Here is a 26,003-nt window from a genome sequence, read left to right as displayed (position 1 = left end):
TGAAGCTGTGACGTGAAGCTAACGTGGTAAACGTGCAGATTGGGATTGAGATAGTGTGCATAATTAGAGGATAAAATGTGTGCCTATGTTGCCTGCAATTTAGAATTCTAATAAAAACAGACTGATATTTGTACTAAAGGTGTGATGCTGGTTTGTTAAAAATATTTTTTATTAACAAACTAAACCAAGGGTGGTCGTTTGAAATGTGCACCAACTATTTAAGGGGTTATGTAAAACACAATAATTTAACAAGCCTGAGAATGTGAGAAAGATTTTGGTGTACCAGATAAATAATGCAGTGCAGCTTGCAGAAATAAAGGCACTTTGCTGAACTCCACAATAGGTTTACAGAGGTTGCCATCTGTTGGTGATTATGAGTCTTGCAAACTATTTCTACAACAGCCCAAATACAGGACTGCAGTTTCATTAAACTGAGTCCATTCTGCTTATATAGCTGTTTTAGCCAACACAAAACAATACTTTTTATAAAACAGGTTAATAAAACTGTTACACAAAGATACGGCTCTTTTGCATAAGGCTAGAAAAAACTATATTAAGAAAGCTTGCTTTTCTAAAATTGAATTATGAAATAATCAAATTAAAAAATTAAAACCTTTATCAAGACAAATCTTGAGATTCATCTTGTAATAATCAATGAATTCAGTGAATCTGTAGCTGCTCTGTTTGGTTCAGTGGTGCCTCGTTGTGCACAGTTTCTCATTTAAACAAAACACTCTACACTACCTCTCCTGTGCACTTTGATAAACTTCAGCAGATGCTATCGGCCTATCTCACAGTGATGCTCGTTTCTTAAATGTAACGCGTGTAATCGCATTTTCAAAATCGAATGCAAACAAGTATTTTAGAGTACAATTTTATTAACCTATATTAATAATATTTCTCACGCCGTGGTTGAAATCGACGACAAAATCATGTGGCCGTGAACGTCTCGACCCCCGTCGGTGTTCTAGAACCCGTTCTTCTTTATACATCATGTCTGGAACACCCTGATGTCATTCGCACTCTCATTGCACCAATGTGTTCTTCCGCACAGGATGATTCCTAATCGAGTTATTATTCTTGGATTTGACTTATTATACCTGGTTAGAGACTAAATGTCAAGCCCGCCTCCTGTTATGTTTTTATTTTACTAATACGACATTTATTACAATCATACAAACACGTTTAACCGTAATGCCGATGAGTGGATCTAGTTTCTCTCAAAAATGAGTTCCATCCATTTCGCCATTTTGTAATCCATAGCTGCTTTGTAGTGAAGACGAACCAGCGTGAAGTCTTAAACAGCAGCTCGTTTTATGCCATTAAAAATAGGTTTTGCTACGAGGTTAGTTTCTTGTTTATTACCCAGCTATATATTGACCTCATGTGCTACATTAGGCTTAATTAAGTACGAGGTACGTTAAAGGAAATCAAAGGTTAGCCAGTTAGCGTTAGGTCGTTATTGTTAGCTTGCCTGGTAACGTGTTTCCTGGTTGTAGCCGACAAATACGACCCGTCACATATTTTTCTCTGAGACTTTTATCTGCAAGAAGACACATTGACGACCGCCGTGCAAGACACGAAGACTGAGGAGATGACGACCTCAGTGGGAAACGTGGCTGACAGCACAGGTTGGTTTCTTCCACTGAATTAGCTAACGTTGAAAGCTGCGAAGGTTAACAGTCACTCATTTGTAACATCTGATAAGCAGGTTGCGATTGAGCCAACTGCATACAAATAAACGTTTATTGAAATAACGTTAGCAAAACTACAAATCTAGGCTTGCGGCACTGCAGGCACAATCAAGCAAACGTGAACCACAGACTGGGAGGTGACGTAACATAATTTGTAGCAGCCAGTGCTAGGTATGTTAGCTAACTGCCTTTTAGAAACCCCTACTCTTAATATGGTTTACACGTTTGACTAACGCTACGGGTTAATGTACTTGCAGTGTATTCATTTTTATCTGGCAACTGTTTGCATGTGTGTAACGTTTATGTAATGATTGTCCGCGAAAATGATTGCATTATAACATTAGCTAATAGTGGCTAACTACGTTAGCACTCGTGTACCGTTGACTGTTACCGACAATAAAATGGTGCTGTTTTGTGACACACCTTCAATTTCTGCTCCCTTTTAAAGATACTCATTCACTGTAATATTTAGTTATAATAACGTTTACCTACTATTTACCATAACCACTTCACAACGCGGGCAGTGGAGCATCCCCGTGTGAAAAATGGCCATACCGAAATCACTGTTGGGCGAACCTACCCTAAGGTTAATGGTTATTTTTCACCAGCTTTTCTATCAAGTTTACCACAAAGACGATCAGTCACACCGACATGATTGTGGTTATTACCTAGCTGTAAACGCTTGGACGTTGGCAGAGCCTGTTTATGTAATCGATGCTGCACATCCTTCATTTGTAACGAATTAATTGTCATGAAGAGATTAATCTGATCTACTGCAATGTGTGTGCATGCTTCAAATAACGTGTTTAATTTTCAGGTGTGTGTTCCTTGACTGTGTGAAGCTTGGAATGTCCCCAAACCATTTCACCTCCTCCACCTATCTGTGCAGATGTGTCTGTGGCTTTATGTTGTTTCGTATGCCACACGCTCAATAAACTGACCTGAAATGACACAGTATATCTCTAGAATCGATGTTTTAATTTACATAATCACAAAGCTATTTAATTAATTGTAATTGGAGGGAAAATTGAAAGATAATGTTCTCAACACAAGTTCAGCAATGAAGACCAGAAACAGTGTTGACTGATACAGTATCTATCTGTTATCTTAACTAAACAACTAACAAACTGATGCAGCTTGTATGGTTATGAAATGATTCTGCAGTTGAACTGCCAGGTGTTTATTTAGCTAATGTAAGTGTTGGCAGACTATCCAATTTGCTGATTCCCTCCTTCCAGTTTTTTTTTCTGTTTATTTGTTTGTTTCCTCTTTACACATATGTTTTTCCCAAATTAGCTATTACCTTTTCCTACTTATTGGGGGAAACCTTGTTACTTTTTATGTAAAATGGTATCTCACAAAATATGTGACAAGAATGCATCTTGCAATTCTGCAAAACCTGATTCAGACAGACTGATCTATAGTGAAGCTATACAAGCTACATGATTCACTGAAACATTTACAGTATAGAATAACAGTGTGTGGCAATTCAGTTTCTTATTAAAGGCTGTTTCTGCAATAATGTTACCAATGTAACTTCAAAACAAGCTTGCATTAGAATATACATAAAACTAAACTAGCATCAATTTTATTCTAGTTGGCATCAGCAATAAAAATTAAATAACAAAACCCCCAAATATTTATTCTTAGTGCAATACCTAATTTCAGTGACTCATAATTTTACCCTTTCTTTGCTGTAGACTTCAGTTAATAAGCCATTATTTGTTATTGACAGCATTTCCGTCATCTTTTTATTTTCTGTTTTCATTTGTCTACTTTAATTTCTTCCATCACATCTAACATGTTGTTTTCCCCCTCCTTGGGCTGTGTTGGTGCTCCAGAACCGACAAAACGTATGCTTTCCTTCCAAGGGTTGGCTGAGCTGGCGCACCGGGAGTATCAGTCGGGAGACTTTGAGGCAGCCGAGCGCCACTGCATGCAGCTGTGGAGGCAGGAGCCTGATAACACAGGCGTGCTGCTGCTCCTGTCCTCCATTCACTTTCAGTGCCGAAGACTTGACAGGTGAGGTGTGGGGGGGGCTGATGTGCCTGTGACCTGTGACTGTTAGTGCATACAACTGTTTTGGCAAGCCAAATGCAACATCTGATCTGCCTTCTTGAAAACGTGTTGCTTGATTTATTGTCCTCTTCTGTTGACGGTTCACAATTATAACACAGATTCGGTGTTGGCCATGTCCTTGCTTCACGGGTGTCAGGTCTTGCGAGTTGAAATGTTTGAACTTGTTTACTTATTTCTGTTTCTTTTATTAAACCGATAATCAAATTAATAATTGATGTGCTGTAATAACTTGCCAAAAACCCCAGTTTGTTCATAGTTCGCCATCTAGACATATGCAGTATGAAATGAAGCACATATTCTTGTTTGTAGATGCATGAATTATCTATGCAGATTTTCCTTTTGAGTATACTGTCAGCATGATGATGGGTTTGCATATGTGTAAATGCGCCATGTATTAATGTTTTAATATTAAAATGAATCATTTTAAGAATATACCTCTTGATGTACATGTTAAATATTTACTGCTATGCCTTACCATAGGTTTCTCCTTTTTACCACTTGCAACCATACTACTTTCTCTATAACCGTGACCGTTCTGTATGTTTTTCTGGCTCTACAGGTCTGCTCACTTCAGTACCTTGGCCATCAAACAGAACCCAATGCTAGCTGAGGCCTATTCCAACCTAGGGAATGTGTACAAAGAGCGTGGACAACTGCAGGAGGCCATAGAGCATTACCGCCATGCTCTCAGACTAAAGCCAGATTTTATTGATGGATATATTAACTTGGCAGCAGCTCTTGTGGCCGCAGGAGACATGGAGGGAGCAGTGCAGGCTTATGTGTCTGCATTACAATATAACCCTGTAAGTAATATGCTATATGTTGAAATCTAAAAAGAGTAACAGTAATCTCTAATCATATCATCATTGGAGTAAATGCAATAATTTGTAGTTTCTTTTTGTATAAGTAAATTGAAAATGTCTATTTCACCCCCCCCCCCAGGATCTTTATTGTGTGCGGAGTGACTTGGGCAACTTGCTTAAAGCCCTTGGGCGTTTGGAAGAGGCTAAGGTATGTTTCATTGGGTTGGCATTTGTGTATATGTGGTGTTTTTTTGGTTTGTTTTTTTGTTGTTGTTTTGTTTGTTTGTTTGTTTTTCTGTCAATTTATGTTTGTAGCGACCCCTAAGACTATAGATGTCACTCTTTTATCTTCTTGGACATTTAAAGCCACATTGAGTCCTGTCCCTTCAACCCCCTCAGCCAAGCGAAAGAAATAAAATTATAAATTATACCTTTTTTTTTTTTATTTCTCAGCATTGCAGTAAGCTTCTCATCCCTAACTTGCCAAAAAAAGGAAGATATTCGATTTCAATTGAGTCAACACCCATATGAGACAACCAACTTCTTTTATTTTATTTATTTTTTATTTCTTTTTAGTATTTAGTTCTTTGGGGTTTTTTTTTTTCAGTTTTTTAGTTTTTTTATAGTATATGCTTTACATTTGTCCCACCTTGTATCATTAGTTTAAGTGCCCCTTTGTGTTCCACTGACCTTTTGCTAGAGGTCACCCCTCCCCTTTCAGGAAGAAAGGCTGGAGTTACTGAATTGACACAATAGATCTATTTTGCCATTTTTGAACTGGACCCTTGCATTTTCTATTTGATTTTGGAGGGAAAATGCTGGCTCGGTCTTTGAAGAATATATGAACTGATGAGAAGCTAGTTAAACTTTGCAGTGCAAAAGATAAGATGGTTTCTAACCTAACCACTATACTCCAATTCTTTTTATCAAGTACCCAATGACTATCCTGTAGTCTCAGTTTACTGTCAGTACAGTTGCTGCCAGTTTGGGGGGGTTTGTGTTATATTTGTATTTGTTGTTTTGCAACTTGTGTCCATTTTACAGGGGGTTCCTTGGGATGGGTCAAATCTGGAGATGTGGAGTTGTCCCACTGGTTACAGGCCATCTTATTTCGTGCTAGAGGGGGGTACAGGAGTGGGGAGGAGCTTCAGGGAATCACAAGCTCCACTGCTCTGTCGCTCCACCCCCCGCGCGCTTGCTGAGGATTGGTGGAGTGTGCGCGCCTAGAGCTGTCTTCCTGACCATTCAGTTATGACCAATCAGTACTCAAAAACATCACAGTAGTGCTTTTCTTGCACACAAGCATTACTTGTTTACTGTTTATTAAATTGTGGTTGGTAATGGAAATTTTACCTAGCTGGTTATCTATGCAGATAGCCATTGCTGTTGATTAATGTATTAATCTGTGGGTTTAAGAGTTAATTCTTAAGTGCTTTAAAATGATCCAAGTGGCGTGAGGCAGACAGCTCACAATCTATACTCCACCACCTGCGTCAGATGCTGGGTTAGAAAGACAGAAACATGCGCAGCAACAGCGATGACCTCTTTATTTCAGAGCTGTGGAGGCTTCTAGATACATATAATTAAATCACAGACTTTTCTCCCTACCCCATTGGCCAGGATTCAAGAAAGCAGGCCAGGATAAAGAAATCAAAGTTTTAAAAAATTTCATGAAAATGCTAAAAGAAGTTTAAAAAGCAATGATTAATACTTTTTCCCTTTTCTTCAAACGTGTAATATTATTCCCAAAGAAATGGGATCAGTTCATTTGGGCAAGATCAAGCCAGTAACTGCCCTCCTGTAGTTTGATAGGAAAACTGAATAGATGTCAGATAAAAGCCTGACTACATTTCACTCATAAATTAAAACCCTTAAAAGCCTTTCTTCCAGCCCAGTTACCCTTAAAGCATTCCTTTTGTTTTCTTTGAAATGAAACGATCATTGCATGAGTGAAAACTAAGGAGTAGTCTTGTTTTTATGTTTGTTTTGATTTGGAAAAACCTGTTTAATTTCCATATTAAAAAAGAATGTATTGTTTGAAAACTTTTACTAACGATCTTGTTTTCTGATTTTTGTCTCTTTTGGTTTTTCCACAACTGATATTGTTATTTAGAAGGTTTCAGGTGGGTGACACTATTCCTGCGTAGGTGCCTGGCGGAAAGGAACACTAGGGCAGCCTCAGTCCTCTCCTCTTCTTCCAGCCAGCTGCGGCCGCCACTCTGACAAAGTCCAAAAATATGGTAACGGGTTTGTAACTGCCAACAAAAGAAAACCACCTCACTTCATGCTTGAGCTCCTCTGTCTTGTGGCTTCCTTTGAAGACTATAAGAAAAAAGTAGCGAAAGAAATCACAGTAAACTTTTCTTAGATGCTATACTAATTACCCAATTCTGTATCAAATAAAAAGAAAAGTTGGATTTGGAAGCAATAATCGTGAAAAACAAGTAAGAACCCTCTAACTCTTACTCCTATTTTGTTTTGTTTTTCCTTCTTTATTTGGAGTTGCAGCGTTCTCATGATGATGCAGGTAGTGCGCTGTGAGTCTGCAGTAGCGCAGGGGCTGCGCAGCGATACCTTCCATGCAACCAAAAAGGCGGAAAGCGCAAGCATGCAACTCCCCACCCCCAATTCCTTTGGCCTGTTTGTTGCAGACCTCTCCCCATTTACAACCAGCCTTGCTCCCAAATGCCCCAAATCACAGAAATAATTGGCTTCTACAAGTACTTTTTCTTGCAACTCTGTTTTTCAAATTTGACAACAAATGGCAGTTTATCACCCAGTGACCTATGATTTAGCATTGACTTATCCACTGGTTGATTCCACAATCCCCATTTATTCTGAAATGGTTTATGGGTGCTGAGTGTTTGCCAGTCTGGTGCTGCAGGTTTCCTGCCAGGGGTTGTTGGTCTGTAGCTCGCTTACCAGGCCATTCAGTGAGCGCAGCAGCGAAGCAAAGACCTTTGTCTCAGGTACAAGGTCACGCAAGCGGCATTATATGGTGAACTGTGTTGGTGGCAATAGACAAAACACCACGCGCTTGCGTTTGTTGCGCCTGCATTACAGGGACCATCACCATCACGAACTGTCCAGCATCCCAGGTTGTGAAATGCTATGCCAAAAAAAAAAAAAAAACCTAAATTAGAATATAATGGTGTAACTACTATGGGTTACAACCATTAAGCATTAATATTATTAGAGGGCAGCAGAATGTACCTGATTGGAGAACCACTACATTTGGTGAGATTGTTGCCATAACTGCAGGATGAGGGCGTACGTGTGGATGTTGGTTGGATCCGCGCAGCGTAGGAAAAAGCAATGCAGCTTAGCGCGGCAGATTGCGCACGCGAGCCCATGCTGTAGACTCACTTTTTGCTATAATGGAGAATAGTCACTAATTTTGCTTTCTCTGCCCTTTTTGTTTTTCTTACTTTTATTCTCAATCTTCTATTTGTTTTTATTTTACAATCCCCTGTCCTCCCTTCTACGTCCTATACCTTTCCCATTCTACCTCTTCTCCTCCTTTTCTGTGGTTTTTCATTGTAAACCCATTCAAGGCTTGTTACCTGAAAGCCATTGAGACTCAGCCCAACTTTGCAGTGGCTTGGAGCAACCTGGGCTGTGTGTTCAATGCCCAGGGAGAGATATGGCTGGCCATACACCATTTTGAAAAGGTCAGTTAAAGCATCTTTCAGTCTTACTATTTTTTTTTGTCATGATATATTCTTGTTGTCCCTTGTTTATAAGCTGGGTTTTAATTTTTAGGCAGTGACACTGGACCCAAATTTTCTTGATGCATACATCAATCTAGGAAATGTTTTGAAGGAAGCCCGCATCTTTGACAGGTGAGTCTAAACCACTCCACTCCCTTTCCTTTCATTGTTCATGTGTAATCTTTTGGTTTAAATGGATCAAACTGCCCCACCCTGTGTGGAATCTATGAGTCAAGAACAGTGTGATTTCATTGTAGCTGGGTTTTTGCATACCATTGTTTAGGCAGGGCAGACATGCTACACCTACCTACAAAAAACTGACATAACATTCAAGGCTGTTACTGTCAAAACTGTAGTTTTATTTTCAGACTAACGTGCCAATCGTTATGAAGCTATATGAAATGTGTAATGTTTTTCCCCCATTACTGTTATCCAATTAGCTGTGGTGGTTATGTGAATGGTTAATCTTGGAACTGTTGTTATCTTCCGTTCAGAGCGGTTGCTGGTTATCTGAGAGCCCTGAGTCTCAGCCCCAACCATGCCGTTGTTCATGGAAATCTGGCGTGTGTCTACTATGAACAGGGTCTCATTGACCTGGCTATTGATACCTACAGACGGGCTATTGAGTTGCAGCCCCACTTCCCCGATGCATACTGCAATTTGGCAAATGCCCTGAAGGAGAAAGGCAATGTAAGACAATACTTTTACAGAAATATTTTTAAGTTTGTGAGGATTTACTAAATTTCTCTTTTAAAATGCTAATGTCTTTCCCAGGTGTCTGAAGCAGAGGAGTGTTACAACACAGCCTTGCGTTTATGTCCAACCCATGCAGACTCACTTAATAACTTGGCCAATATCAAGCGTGAGCAGGGCAACATTGAGGAGGCAGTTCAGCTCTATAGAAAAGCCTTAGAGGTGAGATAATAGTTTACTTTTCTGTTCATGATATTTCCTACTACGAATAGGGATGTATAACAAGACTGTTGTGATTACTTAAATCTAAGGGTATTCTTGTACTGTTGTTTTTAGCAAACCATTTTGCTTTTCACCAGGTGTTTCCAGAGTTTGCAGCAGCTCACTCTAACCTGGCCAGTGTCCTGCAGCAGCAAGGAAAACTCCAGGAGGCCCTCATGCACTATAAGGAGGCCATCAGGTTTGTAAATTTAAGCTACAGGTACATGCTACATTAAGCGTGTTTAAAGATATGAATTGGATGCTGTATGTGAGAAAGCAAATGTGTGGAACAGTTTAAAGAGTCTGTGTAATGTCCAGTTGACCTCAAGAGTAAACTCAGCCCTTAAGTGCCTGGGGAATTACAGCTAGCAAGTGGCTAGTTAGCAATGTTTCTATCATGCAGCTAGCACTTATTCCATGTGGTGTAAACAAAATGTGATTTCTGCAGTGGCCTTTTTGTGTCATGTTGCATGCTCTACCAAGGTGCCACCCATGTGCAACAAAAAGTTGCCATTGGGTGAGACTATGTCTGACTCAGACAACGTCCTATTATGTGCTACGACATAAGTGAAATTTTAACTGTAGACAATGTCCAAATCTCATCCTCCAGACATTGTACACATGTGAGAAAACACTTGAATATAGCTTTACTATTCCATAATAGTTAAAGAACCTTTAATGCACCTAGAGTGTTGGTGTGATGCCAAATCACTCAGCCCAGAAATCTCATCAGCTGGAGAACATGTTAAAGTCTCTGTGTTCTGTACAGTTTAGCCTGATAGATTATTTATTTTTCCACATGCAGTCTTCTCTAAGGCAGATGGTCACAATTCACCTGACACTATGTAGAGGTGGATAGACAATAATATCTTTGAGCAATGTTACAAAGGTGTTTCTAACAGTTTTGCTGTTTTGTTTTCAGAATCAGCCCCACATTCGCTGATGCCTACTCAAACATGGGTAATACTCTGAAGGAAATGCAAGACGTCCAGGGAGCGCTACAGTGCTACACCCGTGCCATTCAGATTAACCCTGCCTTTGCTGATGCTCACAGCAATTTGGCTTCTATCCATAAGGTAGGGGTAATTCTTTATTTTTCCTTTTAATTCTTTATTAATCAAATTAATTTGACATCAGCAACACAAAGAATAGTTGTATGTACAGTATTTCTAAACAGCTGAAATTGATCATACAACAACCAACTGGACAGGGGAGATAACAGTTAATGGACTAATGCTGTCAAAGAAATGACCATAGTTATAATTAATAGTGCAAATAATGCATATGTAGGTAAATTCTATGTATTTTTTTTCTATGCATTTCTTTTGACTGCTAGGATTCTGGAAACATACCAGAAGCCATTGCATCTTATCGCACGGCCCTGAAACTGAAGCCAGACTTTCCTGATGCATACTGCAATTTGGCACATTGCCTTCAGGTAAGACACTTTTTTTTTTTTTTTTTTTTGTTAAATATTTATGTGTAGTAATGACCCCTTGTTGTTGTGATAAATGAGTGGCACATTTTCTTCCAGATTGTGTGTGACTGGACAGACTATGATGAGCGGATGAAGAAGCTTGTTAGCATTGTGGCTGACCAGCTGGAAAAGAACCGCTTGCCTTCAGTGCATCCACACCACAGCATGCTGTACCCACTCTCTCATGCGTTCCGCAAGGCCATTGCTGAACGCCATGGAAACCTTTGCCTGGACAAGGTACTCGCACTGATCAAAGCAAGTAACTTTAAATTAACTTTTTATGGGTTGGAAGGTGGCTGGTGATAGCAGTGGCCATCAGCAGGGATATAGGGAAGGTAAGGGAAGGTGAAATACTAGATGTAGGGTGAAAACTGGTGGTAGGTGGACTGCTTGCACTAGTGAGGGTGTGTGATCATGATGTGACAGTTTTACCAGCATTAGTCACTGTCAATCAAATTGCCCTTGATTTTTTTAACTGTCTTGCTGTAGTTGTATTTTTATACTGTTGATTTTTCTATAGATCAATGCTTTGCACAAACCTGCTTTTGAGCATCCAAAGGATCTGAAGGCCAGTGGTGGGAGGCTGCGTATTGGCTATGTCAGCTCAGATTTTGGCAACCATCCAACTTCCCACCTGATGCAGTCCATTCCTGGAATGCACAATCCTGAGAAATTTGAGGTAGGTGATTTTTATTATAATTATTTGATCTGGTGAGAAAAGAAAGTGAGAGTGTGTTTGGATGGGGCTACGGGGGTGTCTTATCAATTAAGTGTAGCTGATGAGTCAGTACAATTTCCCTTTAGGTGTTCTGCTATGCACTCAGCCCTGATGACAGTACCAACTTCCGTGTGAAGGTTGTAGCAGAGGCTCATCATTTCACAGATCTCTCACAGGTAACGGTCATAATCTCATAATACTTATTGATCAGTATTTTGTATATATTTAATGTATCTTAATCTGAAGGGTATGAACAAATCATTGAATTGAGTCTTATAGTGAATAAGAAAAATATTTATACTGAAAATGTTACATTTCTTTCAGATTCCTTGCAATGGCAAGGCAGCTGACCGTATCCACCAGGATGGAATTCACATTCTAGTCAACATGAATGGCTACACCAAAGGAGCCCGAAATGAGCTATTTGCCCTCCGCCCTGCCCCCATTCAAGTAAGAGCCACATGTGACTTACCATTGACACTGTTTTATCATATAGATAGTTCTCATCCGATGTTCATTCACATTTGGTGTGATCTCTGACAATGGGGAAAAATACAATAAATGGCCTATTCCACAGGCAATGTGGCTGGGTTACCCAGGAACTAGTGGAGCTCCTTTCATGGATTACATCATATCGGACAAGGAGACCTCACCTATGGAAGTAGCTGAGCAGTATTCTGAGAAACTTGCCTACATGCCCAATACTTTCTTCATTGGAGACCACGCCAACATGTTCCCTCACCTCAAGGTTTGTCCATCTTCACACTGCTGCCCTTTATTTAGGACAAAATAACCTGAATATTAGTCCAATTAAGGTGTTTATAAAATTTTTCCTTTCTTCATCTACAGAAAAAAGCTGTTATTGATTTCAAGTCTAACGGGCACATTTTTGACAACCGCATTGTTCTTAATGGTATTGATCTAAAGGCCTTCTTGGACAGTCTGCCAGATGTCAAAGTGATAAAGGTAAGTTGCAAGATATTTATAATTCTTGAAGAACTTTAATTTTTTAATGTGCATTATTTAGATTTGAGTTGGGCAAATACAATTATATATTCATCTGCTCACAGATGAAGTGTGACAACAGCCAGGAGGCAGCAGGAGACACAAATGGAGCTCTGTCCATGCCTGTAATTCCCATGAACACAGCAGCTGAAGCAATCATCAACATGATCAACCAAGGCCAAATCCAGGTCACAATCAATAATTTTACTGTCAGCAACGGCCTTGCTACCACACAGGTATGTCTAACCCTAAAACACCCTTCAGTATTAGTGCAAATACTGAGAGCACGGATACAATGTTTCTACAAAGGCCAAATCAGCCATTTAATTTAGAGGTTAGATTCTAGTTCTTAGAGTTATGGTGTCTAAGGTGCAGGAACACAATATTGGCGAGGGAAATGGTTTCACTAGGATACAAGTTCAAAATGAAAGGAGCTCATATCACGGCTACCCACTCAAGGCCTTGTCACACTGCTTTGTCCCCCATTCATAGATCAATAACAAAGCTGCCACTGGGGAAGAGGTGCCACGCACAATTGTTGTGACAACGCGTTCCCAGTATGGTCTTCCAGAGGACTCAATTGTCTACTGCAACTTCAACCAGCTCTACAAGATTGACCCCCCTACTCTTCAGATGTGGGCAAATGTAAGTTAGGGCGACTTGGCTATAGCAACTGTTTCATCTCTGTTCTTTCAGCTCTGCACTCAGACACCTGCACAGATGCTTCATTGTTTCAGTTTTAAAACTCACTTCTTGCTGCAGATTCTGAAGCGTGTGCCAAACAGTGTGTTGTGGCTTCTTCGTTTCCCTGCTGTGGGTGAGCCCAACATCCAGCAGTATGCTCAGAACATGGGTCTGCCTGGCTCCCGCATCATCTTCTCACCTGTGGCCCCTAAGGAAGAGCATGTAAGAAGGGGCCAGCTGGCTGATGTTTGCCTTGACACTCCTCTGTGCAATGGCCACACCACAGGCATGGATGTTCTCTGGGCGGGAACACCCATGGTCACTATGCCAGGTGAGGACAAGAGGGACTTAAGGCACAAACATTAAACCCACAGTTATTAATTGAATAAAATGTTTTATTTGTAAATACCTGATGATGTACACTGCTTTAAAAATTAAAGGGAACAATTAGTCACAAGTGAAGCACAAGTGATTGTGAATTAGTTTCACCTGCTTAGCCACAACTGAATGTGACAACGCATGTAATGGAAAGGCAGAAACCCAGAGCAATGTTTTGTGGTGACCAGTTTGATGGTGGGCCAGTTAGCTAGGAAGTCATGCTTGGAGGGTTACGCAGACCTCCATGTCATAGCCAACGGTATCCTGACTGCAGCGAGGTACTAGGATTAATTCTTCAGTGCTCATGCTGGTGCAATAGTTATCCTCTTAAAATCAATAAACTTGCATCAGCAAACACACCTGCTGTTGGAGTACAGTACTAATGTTAGCTGATTATAGGCCTCTGTGCATTTATATCAATATTATTAAAAAAAAAAAAAAACACTTGTTCACAAAATTAACATTGTCTATATTGTATTTCTGATCAATTTGAAACTACAAAGATCTGCATGTCCAAACCTTTGAATGGACATGAAATAAAGATTTTCAACTAGAATAATCCAATGTTATTTAAATGGTCCCTTAATAATTGTTTTTGCACAGTATAACATTTTGTGTGTAAAATGTTCACATATGTATAGAAACACTCACATTAAAAGCTGCTATTTAATTGAATTGCTTCGCTTCATTCAAGGTGAGACCCTTGCATCTCGTGTGGCTGCCTCACAACTCAGCTGTCTGGGTTGTCCTGAGCTAATAGCGCAGAGTCGCCAGGACTATGAAGAAATAGCAGTCAAATTGGGCTCTGACATGGAATAGTAAGAAGAATTTAATCTAACTTGATTAGCAAAAGTTGTTTCTCTTTATTTTAATCTTAAATTCATACAATTTTCTGTCTCCTTAGCCTGAAGATGGTCAGAGCACGTGTGTGGAAGCAGCGGATCTGCAGCCCTCTTTTCAACACCAAGCAGTACACACTAGACCTGGAGAGGCTCTATCTGCAGATGTGGGAGCACCATAGCAATGGCAACAAAACAGAACACCTTGTCAAATTCCAGACAGTGGAGACCAGTGAAAATGCCTGAAATGGAAGCACACAAGTTCTCTTCCTTTATACACCAACCATGTTGAGCCCTCCCCGACCCTTTTGTTTTTGTTTTTTTTGTAGCTTCCTAGCTTTCACAGTCAGTTGCCACTCTATCCCACTCCTGGATTGTTATCCATTATGACTAATGGGACTCTAGTAAAGGAGCCTATAGACTTGAATATATAGATAAATCCTGACACTTTAAGACACCTTGTCTGAGGCTGTGTCCAAAATCACTCTGAAATTCACTCATTCTTTACTCACTATTTAATGTACACTAGTTCACTCGCATAGATTTTAGATACTCATCATTGTCATTTTGCCATTACCAGTAACTGTTGGCAGTAATTATCTAATCTAAGATGGGGAGTAGTGAGTTGTGGGACTGTTAGCAGCAAGTACATTTCATGTGCACTGCTTTTTTTTTTTCTGTTTCATGGTGGAAGCTTTGCATTTGCGTGTACAGTATATAGTAAACAGGTTAATGCAGTCAGCATTCAGACACTCCTACAAGATGGCAAACAACGATTTCGGACACAGCCTGAGAATCTTCCTTAAACACCCTATATTTGGTGAGCATGAGAGGATTGTGAATGCCCTGCTACCCCTTCAGTACTTGGATCGGTGGATATGTCTTTCCTGTCGGTGTGCACACAGGACTAATTGCAGCTGGTGGAGAAAATGCCCAGCTGTTGTTACTTGTTGATCTATTTATAAATAGATTAAGTGTGTTTTTAAAAGGACAATGTTGTAACTCTGACTTCAGTTTCATCAGCTTTAACACGCAAATGTAAAACATTGATTGCGACTGTTCTTTAATTTGTCTTAAGCTGGTATTAAACTGTTAAGACTACAATGAGCGTTTTAAGGAAAAAGGTCTACTCAGACTTCTACCCATCACTAAATGCCAACTTGTCGATCAAATAATATGTTCAGTAGCTGTTGTCCTGTTTGATGTCATGCTATGCTTGTAAAAATGATTTGACAAATCTTGACAACAGAGCTTCAAGTTGCTGGAAAAAGCCTAAATTTCAGTTTATATATCAGAGCTGTTCAGAGTTGATCTTATTTTTTGTTTTGTTGTTTGTTTGTTTTTGTTTGTTTTTTTAATAATCTAAGGAGCAGCCTAGGTAAGTATTTTCTAAGCAGTTTTTGTTTTGTATCGTCTATCAATGGTATGCTGTCTGATGCCACAAGGCACTAAATGACTTTAAAAAAAATAAAGACTGCAAAACTCTGCTCTGGCTTGTTGCTGAAAACGAATCAAGGTTGAATCCAAACGTCTTTTGTGTCCTTGTTTGGAAAGTTACTCTGAGATTAATGTATTTTTTCATAACTTCATGGGGCCAAAACTAAATAATTGTTTTTTTAAGGTATTATTGGAGTGGGACCCGGCATCGGGTTCATTGGACAGTGTTGGGTGTTTCAGGCTTACATGTAAACCTGTCAGTTATGATGAGTGAATTTAAACGGCTACTTGCTCATATAGAAAAGATTAGTGATGTTACGTGTTCACATTTTTATATAAATAAATGTAGCGACATGAGGTTTTTCAGTAAAACCTGTTATTAGGTTGTTGTGGTGAATCAACATGTCGCAGCTCAGTCACTGTGGCTTTTGCTAGTAGGCGTGGACAGAACGTCGACGTGCCATTCGAACCCTGCTCTAATTGGTTGAATGCCTCCGTGACAACTTCCGGCGTGATGGCGCACAGGATTTGAATCAGTCTTCGCTCTGTCTTCCTGCGTGTCTTCGCTCTATGTCTTATTTTCAGTAACAGAGGCGCATTCGGTAATTAAATATCAAGTAACATTTCTAATTTAGATATTATTTAATACGAAGCAATGGGAAACACTGAACCAGTGATATAAAATCAGGCTATTTAAAACCAGACTGTTCCAACGTTTACGTACGCTAATTAGCAACTTGCTAACGGTAACGTAAAGCATCATCTATGCTAGTGGCTTTTAAAACTCTTATTTATAGACTTTATTGCACAAACAGTAAAAATTACGATTAAATTGAAATACTTTAAACCGTTAGCTAGCCTCATTTCCCGTTTTATTTCATTTGCCGTTTATTAATTTGTGTTTAACAGCGTAAGACTTTAAAAGTTAAATGCCTACACTGTAACATGAATTGGTGTAACTTACTGTTTTCACAGAGTGGAGGAAACTATGAACGATGAAACCGGCAAGTTATTTGAAAGAGTTGCTAAAAAGATGGGCTGGATGGATAAAGGAGGACTGGACACAGCAGAAAGAAAGGTTTGCTTCATCCTTGCGTAACGCATAAATAGAAATAACAAAAGTGAGATTAATGCTGCAGACATTAGCTCTTGATTCAATTAGAGTATTAAAGTAGATAAGCAGTTGTTTCTTTCTATTTTCGAGCAAATCTGCTAACACCTATTAATTAAATTTACTAAATGTGATGGCTTTATGGTTTTATAACATCTTTGTTATAGTAAACTGGATATATTTTGGTTCGGGGCTTTTAGTTGAATGCAACAGAACTAGACAATTCTTAATTCTTGTAAATTACAACAGAAAGTTGTCAGCTTTTTATAACATTTTATAGAGAAAATTATTTCTGGATTAATCACTCAAGTAATCAGTAGGTAGGTTGAGTGATAATGAAAATAATTGTGAGTGGTGACCCAATGTAAATGCCTATTTCCATTACTTTCAGTTGATAAGCACAATTAGCAAGACGCGTCATGTTGCCACAAGTGGTCATCAAACTGCAGATGGATCAGCTTCACCTGTTCAGCTTTGCCTTTCTGAAAGTGAAGATGATCCAGACAAGGAGAACCAGTGTGTCAAGGACAACCATTACAGAAGCAGGTCTTTGGTTGATTCCAGCGATGATGACTTTGACGAGTGTGAGTGATTAAAATTGTATAAATGTTAGATTGTGCGAATGAATGTTTAAAAACTAATTGATTAATCATGCCTTTTGATTCCTTAGTTCTTGTGGGAAGAGCTACACCGAAAGCTAAAAATCCCTCACTGAAACCATATAGCGCTGCAAAAAAAGACAAGTATGTAAATGCAGTACACTTGAAATGTTTCCATGAAGCATCATCTGTATCTTGTTTAAAATTGAATTTTTAAATTGTTTCGCTATTGTTTTGAATATCATAGTTTAGCCTACTGAATCATTTTGTTCTTTTTAGGTCAAATATTGTGGTGAGTTCGGATGACGATGATGGCAGTTTTGAGACATGTAAGTTGCCTTCTTCTGTGCAGTTTTCTGTATTTTTAGCCATTAACAATAACTGTTAATTCATAGTGGCAGTAAGATGATGAAGAAAATATTTAAACATTGTGGGTTTATTCATTCTTTTGCATGTTGAAGTTCTTCAACGAGTGAAAACCCCTAATACCAAGCCTAAGAAAATATCAGAGAGTGGCAGTGAAAATAGGTGAGTTTTTAATCTTACTTTTTCTTTTAAATGCATAGTTCTCATCACAGAAATGTGCTTTAAAAGACCGCTTTTACCCTTGTTTTTCTTAAAGCCTCAAAAACTTCATAGTGGGTGACTACTCGTCAGATGAGGACTTTGAGACTAAATCATCTTTTAAAGGTAACGGTGAATGACTTCATCAGTGCTGACATTCTGTTTATTTTAAAGAATTAAAAAAACATAGATATCTATTTTTTTTACAAAAGTGATGTTTTGTTTCCAGTGCCTAAGAAGAGCAATACTCCAGCAGCTGCCCAGAATCCATTCAGGAAACCATTGTTCCAGTGTGACTCCCCTGTTTTTATTAGTGACAGTGATGACGATGATGATATTGTGGTTAAGAGTACTTGGAGGACTCGTCACTCAAAACCTAACCTCCCGTCAAAGGCCAACAAGAATAATGCTGCACTGCCTGATAAAGATAACAGTTCGCCATCACTGCCTTCACATCCCACATCATCTCCCTTTTTGCTTCCTCCTCATAAAACTCCAACTCCGCTGGCCTCTCCTAAGCGCACTTTTTCAGCACCTTGTAAGCTGGATGCATCGGCCAGTTCAGACGAGGAGTTCACATCCCTGCTGGAAAGACTAAAAAAGAAAAACCTCACTACCTCTTCATTTTCACCTAAGAATAGCAAAGGTAGATATTGATTTTCACTGCTGCATTCCAGCACTCTCTAGCTTTAATTTTCATTCCAGTTGTGATGTTAACCTGTCTTGCTTTTTGTTCTTAAATCTAGACTGTAGTAAGGAGCCTCCTGTGTCAGTTCCACTGGTAAAGGGAATCGCAACACCAAACCCTAAACTGTCAGGGAAAACACCTCTGCCTGTGAAAACACCAGGGAAATCCACCATAGTGGAACCTGCAGTCAGCCAGACAGAGCCTAGACACGGCCCTAACAGCAGGTAGCATAATTTGGACAACCATTTTAGTAGTTTTAATAATTTGGTTCATTTTATTTGTATAATGTAAAGTGAGCATTTCTATTGCTGCTTGCTTAGTTTCTCTTACATATAGAATTGTCTTTTCACTTTCTCCTATAGGGTAGCGTTGTGCAAGACCCCAGGGTGCTTCTTGCAGTCCTTATCAAATCCAGGCACCAGTTATGGCCGTAATTTTAAGCAAAACAAAGAAGAACTCACCAGCAAACTCTACCAGCTGTATAATACCAGTGTGTTTGACAGTAAGGTGAGGAACAATTCTTTTTTAAGAAATTTACAGGTTTATACACGTATAGATATATAAATGGACATCTATAGATGTATAGATATATAAATAAGCAATCATTCACTCATTATTTAGTTGTTTGTTGTTGAAATTATTTTTCTAGCTCCCCATCAATATGTCTGTGACGTGGAATAAGAAGATGCGAAAAACAGCTGGTTACTGTATCACGGGGCAGGAGCGAGGTGGAGGGGGGCGCTATGCCCGCATTGAACTGTCAGAGAAAGTGTGTGATTCCGCAGGTAATACTTCAGTAAGACAGATGGAAGAAAGTAGTAAATTGTGTCTGTTTGATTCTCCTCGAATATAAATATATACTGTAATTTGTCATGTTGACTATTTGTGTAGGTTTAAATTTGATCAAATTTCTACATCACATAGTCATTTTAATTTTATTGTCCTGTCCTCCTAGATCGCCTCAGGGACACGCTCATTCATGAGATGTGTCATGCCGCAACATGGCTCATTAATGGTGTAAGAGACGGACACGGAAACTTCTGGAAGCTTTATGCTCGCAAGGCCACAGTGATGCATCCTGAGCTGCCCATGGTCACTCGCTGCCACAGTTACGATATCAAGTACAAATTCCAGTACCAGTGCACCCGCTGCCAGAATACGTACGTATGAATAAATCCACTTCCTGGCTTGATGTCATTCCTTATAATTCAGACTTTTCCGCTCGGTTATTTGTAACACTTTACCATAATCCTTCACAGGATTGGACGTCATTCCAAGTCACTGGACACCCAGAGGTTTGTGTGTGCCCTCTGCACAGGACAACTTGTCTTACTGACGCCTTCAAAGCCACGTGCTCCTACACCTTTTGCCAACTTTGTCAAAGAGAATTACGGGACTGTACGTCAGGAGTTAGCAGGACAAAGCCATGCAGAAGTAATGCGTAAACTTAGTGCAGACTTTGCTTCCAAGACTAAACTGAGTCAAAGCTGAGATCTTGCCTGTGATAGCTCTAAATAAAATAATCTGAGCTACCACAGGAAAACTCCGAAGTCTGCAATACCTCAGTCCAGTAGTCTTACATCAGTGAACAACTGTGATTATTAATATTTAATTGTTTTGTCCGTTGCTTTGTGATTTCTGTATTTGTTTGCAGATGAATATAGATTGGACCTGCTGTAACTGAAAAATGTGAGCATTAACAGCAAGTTTCTGTTTTTGAGCGTTGTCTGTGTGTACTGTTTTGGTTTGTGTTCATGTAGGTGAAGTGTTGAAATGAGTAAATGGCATCTTTTATCCCTGGTGTCTGATATGCTGGAAATCAGCAGCTTAAAGAACTAGCATTGTAACAGTATCCAGGTAAACATATTTTTATATTTGACTGGTTTGATTTTTCATGTTATGAACTCTTTAAATAAAGTATGAACGTGAAATGGTCCATTCTAAAATAAATTTGACCTTTAATTTTAATTTTAGTTAAATGACTTGTTTATATTTCATGTTATATCATATAATTTTAAACAGGAATCCAGTTTTAGTCCCACAAGGTTTGTACGTACTTTAATGTAGTCGTTAACTATTCAGCTAAGTTAATGTTTCTACACTTATTATTAACATTTCAGTTCTAAAACTTCTTCGAGTCTGCGTTTGAAGCATCCTTTTAAATATTTTACAGAATTCTAGTAATGTGTACTTAAGTAAATAAGTTGATTTGTTTTCTATTCCTGGGCCCCTTCTGTCAGGCAAGTATTTACATATCGAATGCAGTTCTATACTTATGTTGATATCCTTTGTAGAGATAAGCAAATGTAACTCCAATGAACAGTAGCTGTTGACACATCATTGCCCACATGTATGACATTTTTGTCCTGACATGTAAACTCGACAAAGCTGAGTAAATGGGCAGTCTGTGCTGGGAAATGACAGAGGTTGAATAGACGTTGCCTGACTGTGTCACACTGATGTTTTCAAGAGAAGAACAACTGGAAAATTTAGGGAGGATTTTTTTTGTAGTATTTAATTTTATCAATGCTGTTGCTCAAAACTTATTAGGAAACAAAACCATGAGTGCAGCTTATTAGAAGATGCTTTATGTCATGGATTCCAACTGCAATGTGACAATACTAGAGGCTCAGACAGAGATTAACTCCACCATCTACAACCTGGTTATAATGGTCAGCATGTGTGTGAGCTGCACCCTGCACACTCTACTCAGCCTTCCTTTACTCCTAGTCATCACACGCTCTACATCCCTCTTGAGACACACTCGCTTCCTCCTTCTCACACACATCCTCTTGTGTGACACTCTCCAGGTAAGTCTAGGCTTCTTTGTTTCCCATTTAAATGACTTATAGTGAATAGTGAATAGTTTTTAAGACAAATGGAAAAACTTTACAATTTCAGCAGCTCATCTGGACAATCAAATCAGTCCTTTTGAGATTCAGAGAAGGTTTTACTGTGGCCGAGTGTCTGATCTTCTGTGCTTTGACCCGGGCCTGCTCATTGGTACGTAATGAATTTATTGTCATCAATACATTTGATTTTCTCTGTGTTATGTCATATTTGTTTTGTGCATTTTTGATTGTTGGTCAAACAAAGCAAGCTTAATAAAGATGTTACCTTGAACTGTGAAAAATTGTGATTATACTGGTTTTAAATTATTGTACTGCAGAGATTATGATAACGTTCATCAAATAATTAGTTTTGTGTTTTGTTGAGGCTTCTATAGTTTTTAAAATTTTTATTACAAGTGTAGCTTCCTGTTATACCAACCTGTTTTAGGTCTCTCTGCTCTAACAGCCAACACAGAAGCCTACATTTAATATGTCTGCACTTTACACACAGGTGGACCTCTTCCTGAGCACAGCTCTGGCTGTGGATCGTTTTGTAGCTGTCAAGTGGCCTCTGCGCTATGAATTCTTGATGTCTCCTCAAAGGAAGAGGGCAGCTGTCACAGCCATTTGGAGCTTATCAGCCGTGCTCTGTGGTGTGGCCTTGGGCATCGGCCTTAACTCCATCCATGTCCATTTTTCCCTCCCCCGCTGCCGACCTCTCATCCTCAGTCTCTGCGCGTCACAGCCATCAACTCTGGTGCTTTTCTGCATTGTGGGAGCTGCTGTGGTGGTGCCTCTTTGCTTCTTAACAATCCTGGGATGCTTCTGCTTGCTCTGCTGGGACATGCATGCAGAAATGCTGCTCACCAGGAGGGCTTGGGTGACGCTGATCCTCCAGGCTACTCAGATCCTTCTCTTTTCAGTTCCTGTGGTCATGGACAGCTACCTAATCCCTGGCTACCTGCACAGTGATCATTTAGATATAGCAACCACCATCACCTACAACCTGGGTGTGTCACTTATACCTCTTGTCTATGGGTACCGCTCACGGGAACTGCGACAAAGGATACGACAGGCTGCAAACATTAACACAGTCAGCAACCTCAGTTGAACTCTGAGGAGTTGCCATTCATATAACTTACAACCTAAATACAAAGAGTAATGGCTTCCTGTTTAGCACACAATTTTTTTTATATTTAAAGCACCACACTTTGAATTTACTTGTTTAAAAAAGTTAGATTGCATAGAAGAGTCACTGTACTGTGGTAAAGTAATAGAAGAATTAAAAATGGAGTAAAGCTGTTCAAGTGCTGATAAATATCGGTCTTTCTTATAATAAAGAAAAAAGACTGGACAAACTGCTTCAGGATGTTTTATTTGTATGGTAAACATTCATATACTTTAAATATGCTTATGAATTTAGCTTAATATTATACAAAACGTTCAAGAACACAGAGTGAATATACACAACAGAAAGAAAATACTCAATGTTACGAGAAAAATACATCAATAATCAATCATATTTTTAAAGATAGTGGGACTTGTGGGAAGTGTGAAGGGAGAAGTCGCTCAGCTTCCCTGATTGTGATGATCCCCCCTCTCCCTTCAATGAGGCGCAGGTGAGGCAGCACTCCCCAGTAAACCAGCAGCTCACATTACACAGCTTTGATGGACAACCAGTGTATATGAGCCAAAAGATGAAACACCGGAGTTGTCATAAACCACAGATGCACAGAATCTACTATCGAACAAAGCACTGGAATGTACTGTTTGTCACCATATTGATGCAGGCACTGAGTATCTTACATATTAATAATCTGTAGTATCATAACATGTAGTATGCAGCATTTCTAAGAGAGAAGCTTTTGACCAGACTTCCTGTTTAAGTTTTCAGGTAGTATGTGACTGTACGTGAAAATGTATGGCACGACATAATAAAATTAAAGGGAAACTCTGAGATACAGTAAAACTATAGGTACGCGAGCAGCAGTACATGTAAAAACATTGTATCATGACGTCATCCACCTCTTTCAGTACAGGCAGGTCTTCTTCATAATGCGCAGGAACTCCTGCTGGTTCACTTCTCCATCCCCATCCCTGTCTGCTTCATCTATCATTTCCTTCAGAAACACACAATATAACAGGAAATGAAACAAAAAAAGAATAAAGGGGATGGAGCAGGCAAATGAGGCTACTGATAGTATTCATACACAAATGTTGTGGTGATATTTAAAACTGCAGCGATGACCTTTCACAACCACCCGGTGACTTCCAGTAATCTGTTTTTATTGTGCAGAAGCTGGTGTTGAAATGTGTAAATATTGCTTTATTATATCATCGCGTGCCGTACCTGCAGCTCTTCATCTGTCAGGTTCTCCCCCAGCTCTTTGGCTACTCTCTTCAGATTCTTGAATGAGATCTTTCCTGTCTCGTCATCATCAAACAGGCGGAAAGCTTTCAGGATCTCCTCTTTGGAGTCCTTCTCAGCCTGAATTGGAAAGAAGATGGATGTGGCTTTAACACAAACTGCGGTTTTTAGTGGCTGTGTTGAAAAACACACCAGAGAGTCTAAGAAATGTGACCAGAGTTTGTGGACCAGTGGAAAGGTGATGGGAAATTTAAATGGTGCTGACAAGCAAGTGGAGCTAAGGCAAACAACAACTCTTGGAGTTGCAAGCAATATAATAAGTATAGTTGCTGACATTAATATCTACCATTTTCTGTGTCATGACAGCAAGGAAGTCAGTGAAAGAGATCTTCCCGGTGCCATCTTTATCCACTTCACCAATCATCTTCTTAATCTCCTCTTTCTTTGGTTCAAACCCCAGAGCTCTCATCGCCACCTGGATCAAATGATAAAACCGCATCACATCACAGAGCAGGGATGCAACTTCCTGACGCATGTTGCTCGTGATCCTTTGTACCTTAAGCTCTTTGACATCGATGAATCCAGAACCATCGGTGTCAAACAGCTCAAACGCCTCCCTGATCTCCTGTTTCTGCTCTTCGGTCAGCTCTGGTTTGGGGGCTGTCTTCTTGCGAGGTGGGGGTACTGGACCCTGCAGGGATGGTCTCTTGGCACTGGTCGCCTGGTGGGGGACACAACGGAGGAGCCAGAAGAGAAATCGACATCTTAATGGTATTTTTAGCAAGAGTCACAAGTATGGTGAAGTATGAGATCATTCCTGGGGGGTCAATAGTAATTCATTTGAGCTAAAAAAACAAAACAAACAAACAAACAAAAAAACAACTCAACAATAAGAAATAATATCAATATTCATCACCTGCTCGAACTCTTTATTATCAGACTGTAAGACTCACCATCACTTGCTGTATATTTGATTGACAAAAAAGAAGTGCAGACTCAATGTGTAATGAATGTTTTCCTCTGGGTTAGGCAGCCTCCTTATCATTTAGAGGAGCAGATGATGAATCGCTTTCTGTGTCACATCAGCCGCTCGCAGTAAACTCGCCCTTTATTTAAACGGAATGTAATTTCGCGTATTCCTCAAAACCTCCTATTTACGCAGAGATGCCTGTTAAAACATACACAAAATGAATGTTTTTCTAGCGAACATCGTGCACTGGCTTTGCTGCCCAGCATCTACCGTCATGGAGTCCGGCTGTTGGATTTGTTTAACGTTTGTGCCAAGAGACGACCCCTTCGTTTTAAGACCGCTGAGGTGTTACAGCAGCAAACGTACCGGCGCAAGAGGGAGTGAAAAACGAGCACACCCGTCGGGCGAAACGAGGATTGGCTGCTGAAAATCACGGGGCGCAAGACACGATCAGGTTATACACAGCAGGTGGGGATAAATGTAGCATAAACCTCAGAGGAAAGATGATAAAAGTTGAATATAAAAAAATAGTCATATGCAATAAATGTCATATTCGCATATAGTAGAACATATGTGTCAAACTCACGGCCCGCGGGCCACATCCGGCCCGGCGTGTAATTATATCCGGCCCGCGAGATCATTTCTATATTATTGTTATTAATGGCCCGGCGATATGAAGCGCTGGTAACACAATAAACTACAGATCCCATAATGCAGCGCTTCAGCTGCCTTGCCGAACACATTCCGCGTTAATCAAGTCTAGTTTCTGATGCTGCAGGTTATTATGAAGCTGGTCCTCAGGATGCCAAGTAATGTTGAACCATATCGTTACAACGGTGTTCGCAAATACGCACTTTGCTGATAAACTGAGTTCTCACGGACCTCTGGTGACTTAAGAAAATCATTTTGCCGTCGAGGTGTAAACTGCACCTGTGCAGATTCAGATGGAGCTGATGGAGCTGCAGTGTAATGACTGAAGGTAAAGTAGGACACTGCAGGACCCGCAGGACAGTTTATTCACTCCATTCCCGTGATTTGTTATTGCTGAAAAGCACAAATTTTATTTATATTTCCAGGTTTTGTTATGCAGCATC

The 26,003-nt window shown here is 39.7% G+C and overlaps 4 protein-coding genes across 7 annotated transcripts; 3 read left to right on the top strand and 1 right to left on the bottom strand.

Annotated features, from left to right (window-relative positions):
* Positions 1-1,251: 1,251 nt before the first annotated feature.
* Positions 1,252-15,834, top strand: ogt.1 (O-linked N-acetylglucosamine (GlcNAc) transferase, tandem duplicate 1). 4 transcript variants are annotated; one of them, XM_026357121.1, is made up of 22 exons: positions 1,252-1,631; positions 3,566-3,716; positions 4,333-4,576; positions 4,716-4,784; positions 8,131-8,247; positions 8,339-8,418; positions 8,781-8,976; positions 9,061-9,201; positions 9,339-9,439; positions 10,163-10,316; positions 10,577-10,678; positions 10,775-10,954; positions 11,238-11,396; positions 11,522-11,611; positions 11,760-11,885; positions 12,013-12,183; positions 12,285-12,401; positions 12,506-12,676; positions 12,933-13,085; positions 13,203-13,455; positions 14,197-14,320; positions 14,407-14,587. In XM_026357121.1, exons 1-22 carry the CDS (start codon positions 1,595-1,597, stop codon positions 14,585-14,587), a joined length of 3,117 nt encoding a protein of 1,038 aa, XP_026212906.1. In that variant the 5' UTR covers positions 1,252-1,594. The 4 variants fall into 4 exon arrangements, with proteins under 4 accessions (XP_026212906.1, XP_026212905.1, XP_026212904.1 ...); XM_026357120.1 differs by having other exon boundaries at positions 10,775-10,972; XM_026357119.1 differs by having other exon boundaries at positions 3,536-3,716.
* Positions 15,835-16,276: 442 nt separating this feature from the next.
* Positions 16,277-20,671, top strand: gcna (germ cell nuclear acidic peptidase). Its single transcript, XM_026357206.1, has 13 exons — positions 16,277-16,380; positions 16,754-16,856; positions 17,281-17,473; positions 17,560-17,632; positions 17,768-17,817; positions 17,950-18,016; positions 18,111-18,178; positions 18,282-18,698; positions 18,799-18,964; positions 19,103-19,247; positions 19,390-19,525; positions 19,696-19,900; positions 20,000-20,671. The coding sequence occupies exons 2-13, from the start codon at positions 16,767-16,769 to the stop codon at positions 20,229-20,231; spliced, it is 1,842 nt and encodes a 613-aa protein (XP_026212991.1). The 5' UTR covers positions 16,277-16,380; positions 16,754-16,766; the 3' UTR covers positions 20,232-20,671.
* Positions 20,672-21,334: 663 nt separating this feature from the next.
* Positions 21,335-22,682, top strand: LOC113160901 (olfactory receptor 10G4-like). Its single transcript, XM_026358365.1, has 3 exons — positions 21,335-21,550; positions 21,642-21,743; positions 22,083-22,682. Exons 1-3 carry the CDS (start codon positions 21,335-21,337, stop codon positions 22,680-22,682), a joined length of 918 nt encoding a protein of 305 aa, XP_026214150.1.
* Positions 22,683-22,935: 253 nt separating this feature from the next.
* On the bottom strand, positions 22,936-25,183 carry cetn2 (centrin, EF-hand protein, 2). Its single transcript, XM_026357906.1, has 5 exons — positions 24,893-25,183; positions 24,496-24,660; positions 24,286-24,414; positions 23,922-24,059; positions 22,936-23,691 (listed from the first exon to the last, which is right to left on the bottom strand). Exons 1-5 carry the CDS (start codon positions 24,893-24,895, stop codon positions 23,602-23,604), a joined length of 525 nt encoding a protein of 174 aa, XP_026213691.1. The 5' UTR covers positions 24,896-25,183; the 3' UTR covers positions 22,936-23,601.
* Positions 25,184-26,003: the final 820 nt, after the last annotated feature.

The sequence above is a fragment of the Anabas testudineus genome, chromosome 10, assembly GCF_900324465.2.
Source record: "Anabas testudineus chromosome 10, fAnaTes1.2, whole genome shotgun sequence".
NCBI classification, from domain to species: domain Eukaryota; kingdom Metazoa; phylum Chordata; class Actinopteri; order Anabantiformes; family Anabantidae; genus Anabas; species Anabas testudineus.
The sequence above is the reverse complement of the archived record's forward strand: the minus strand, read 5'-3'. Positions and strand labels throughout refer to the sequence as shown.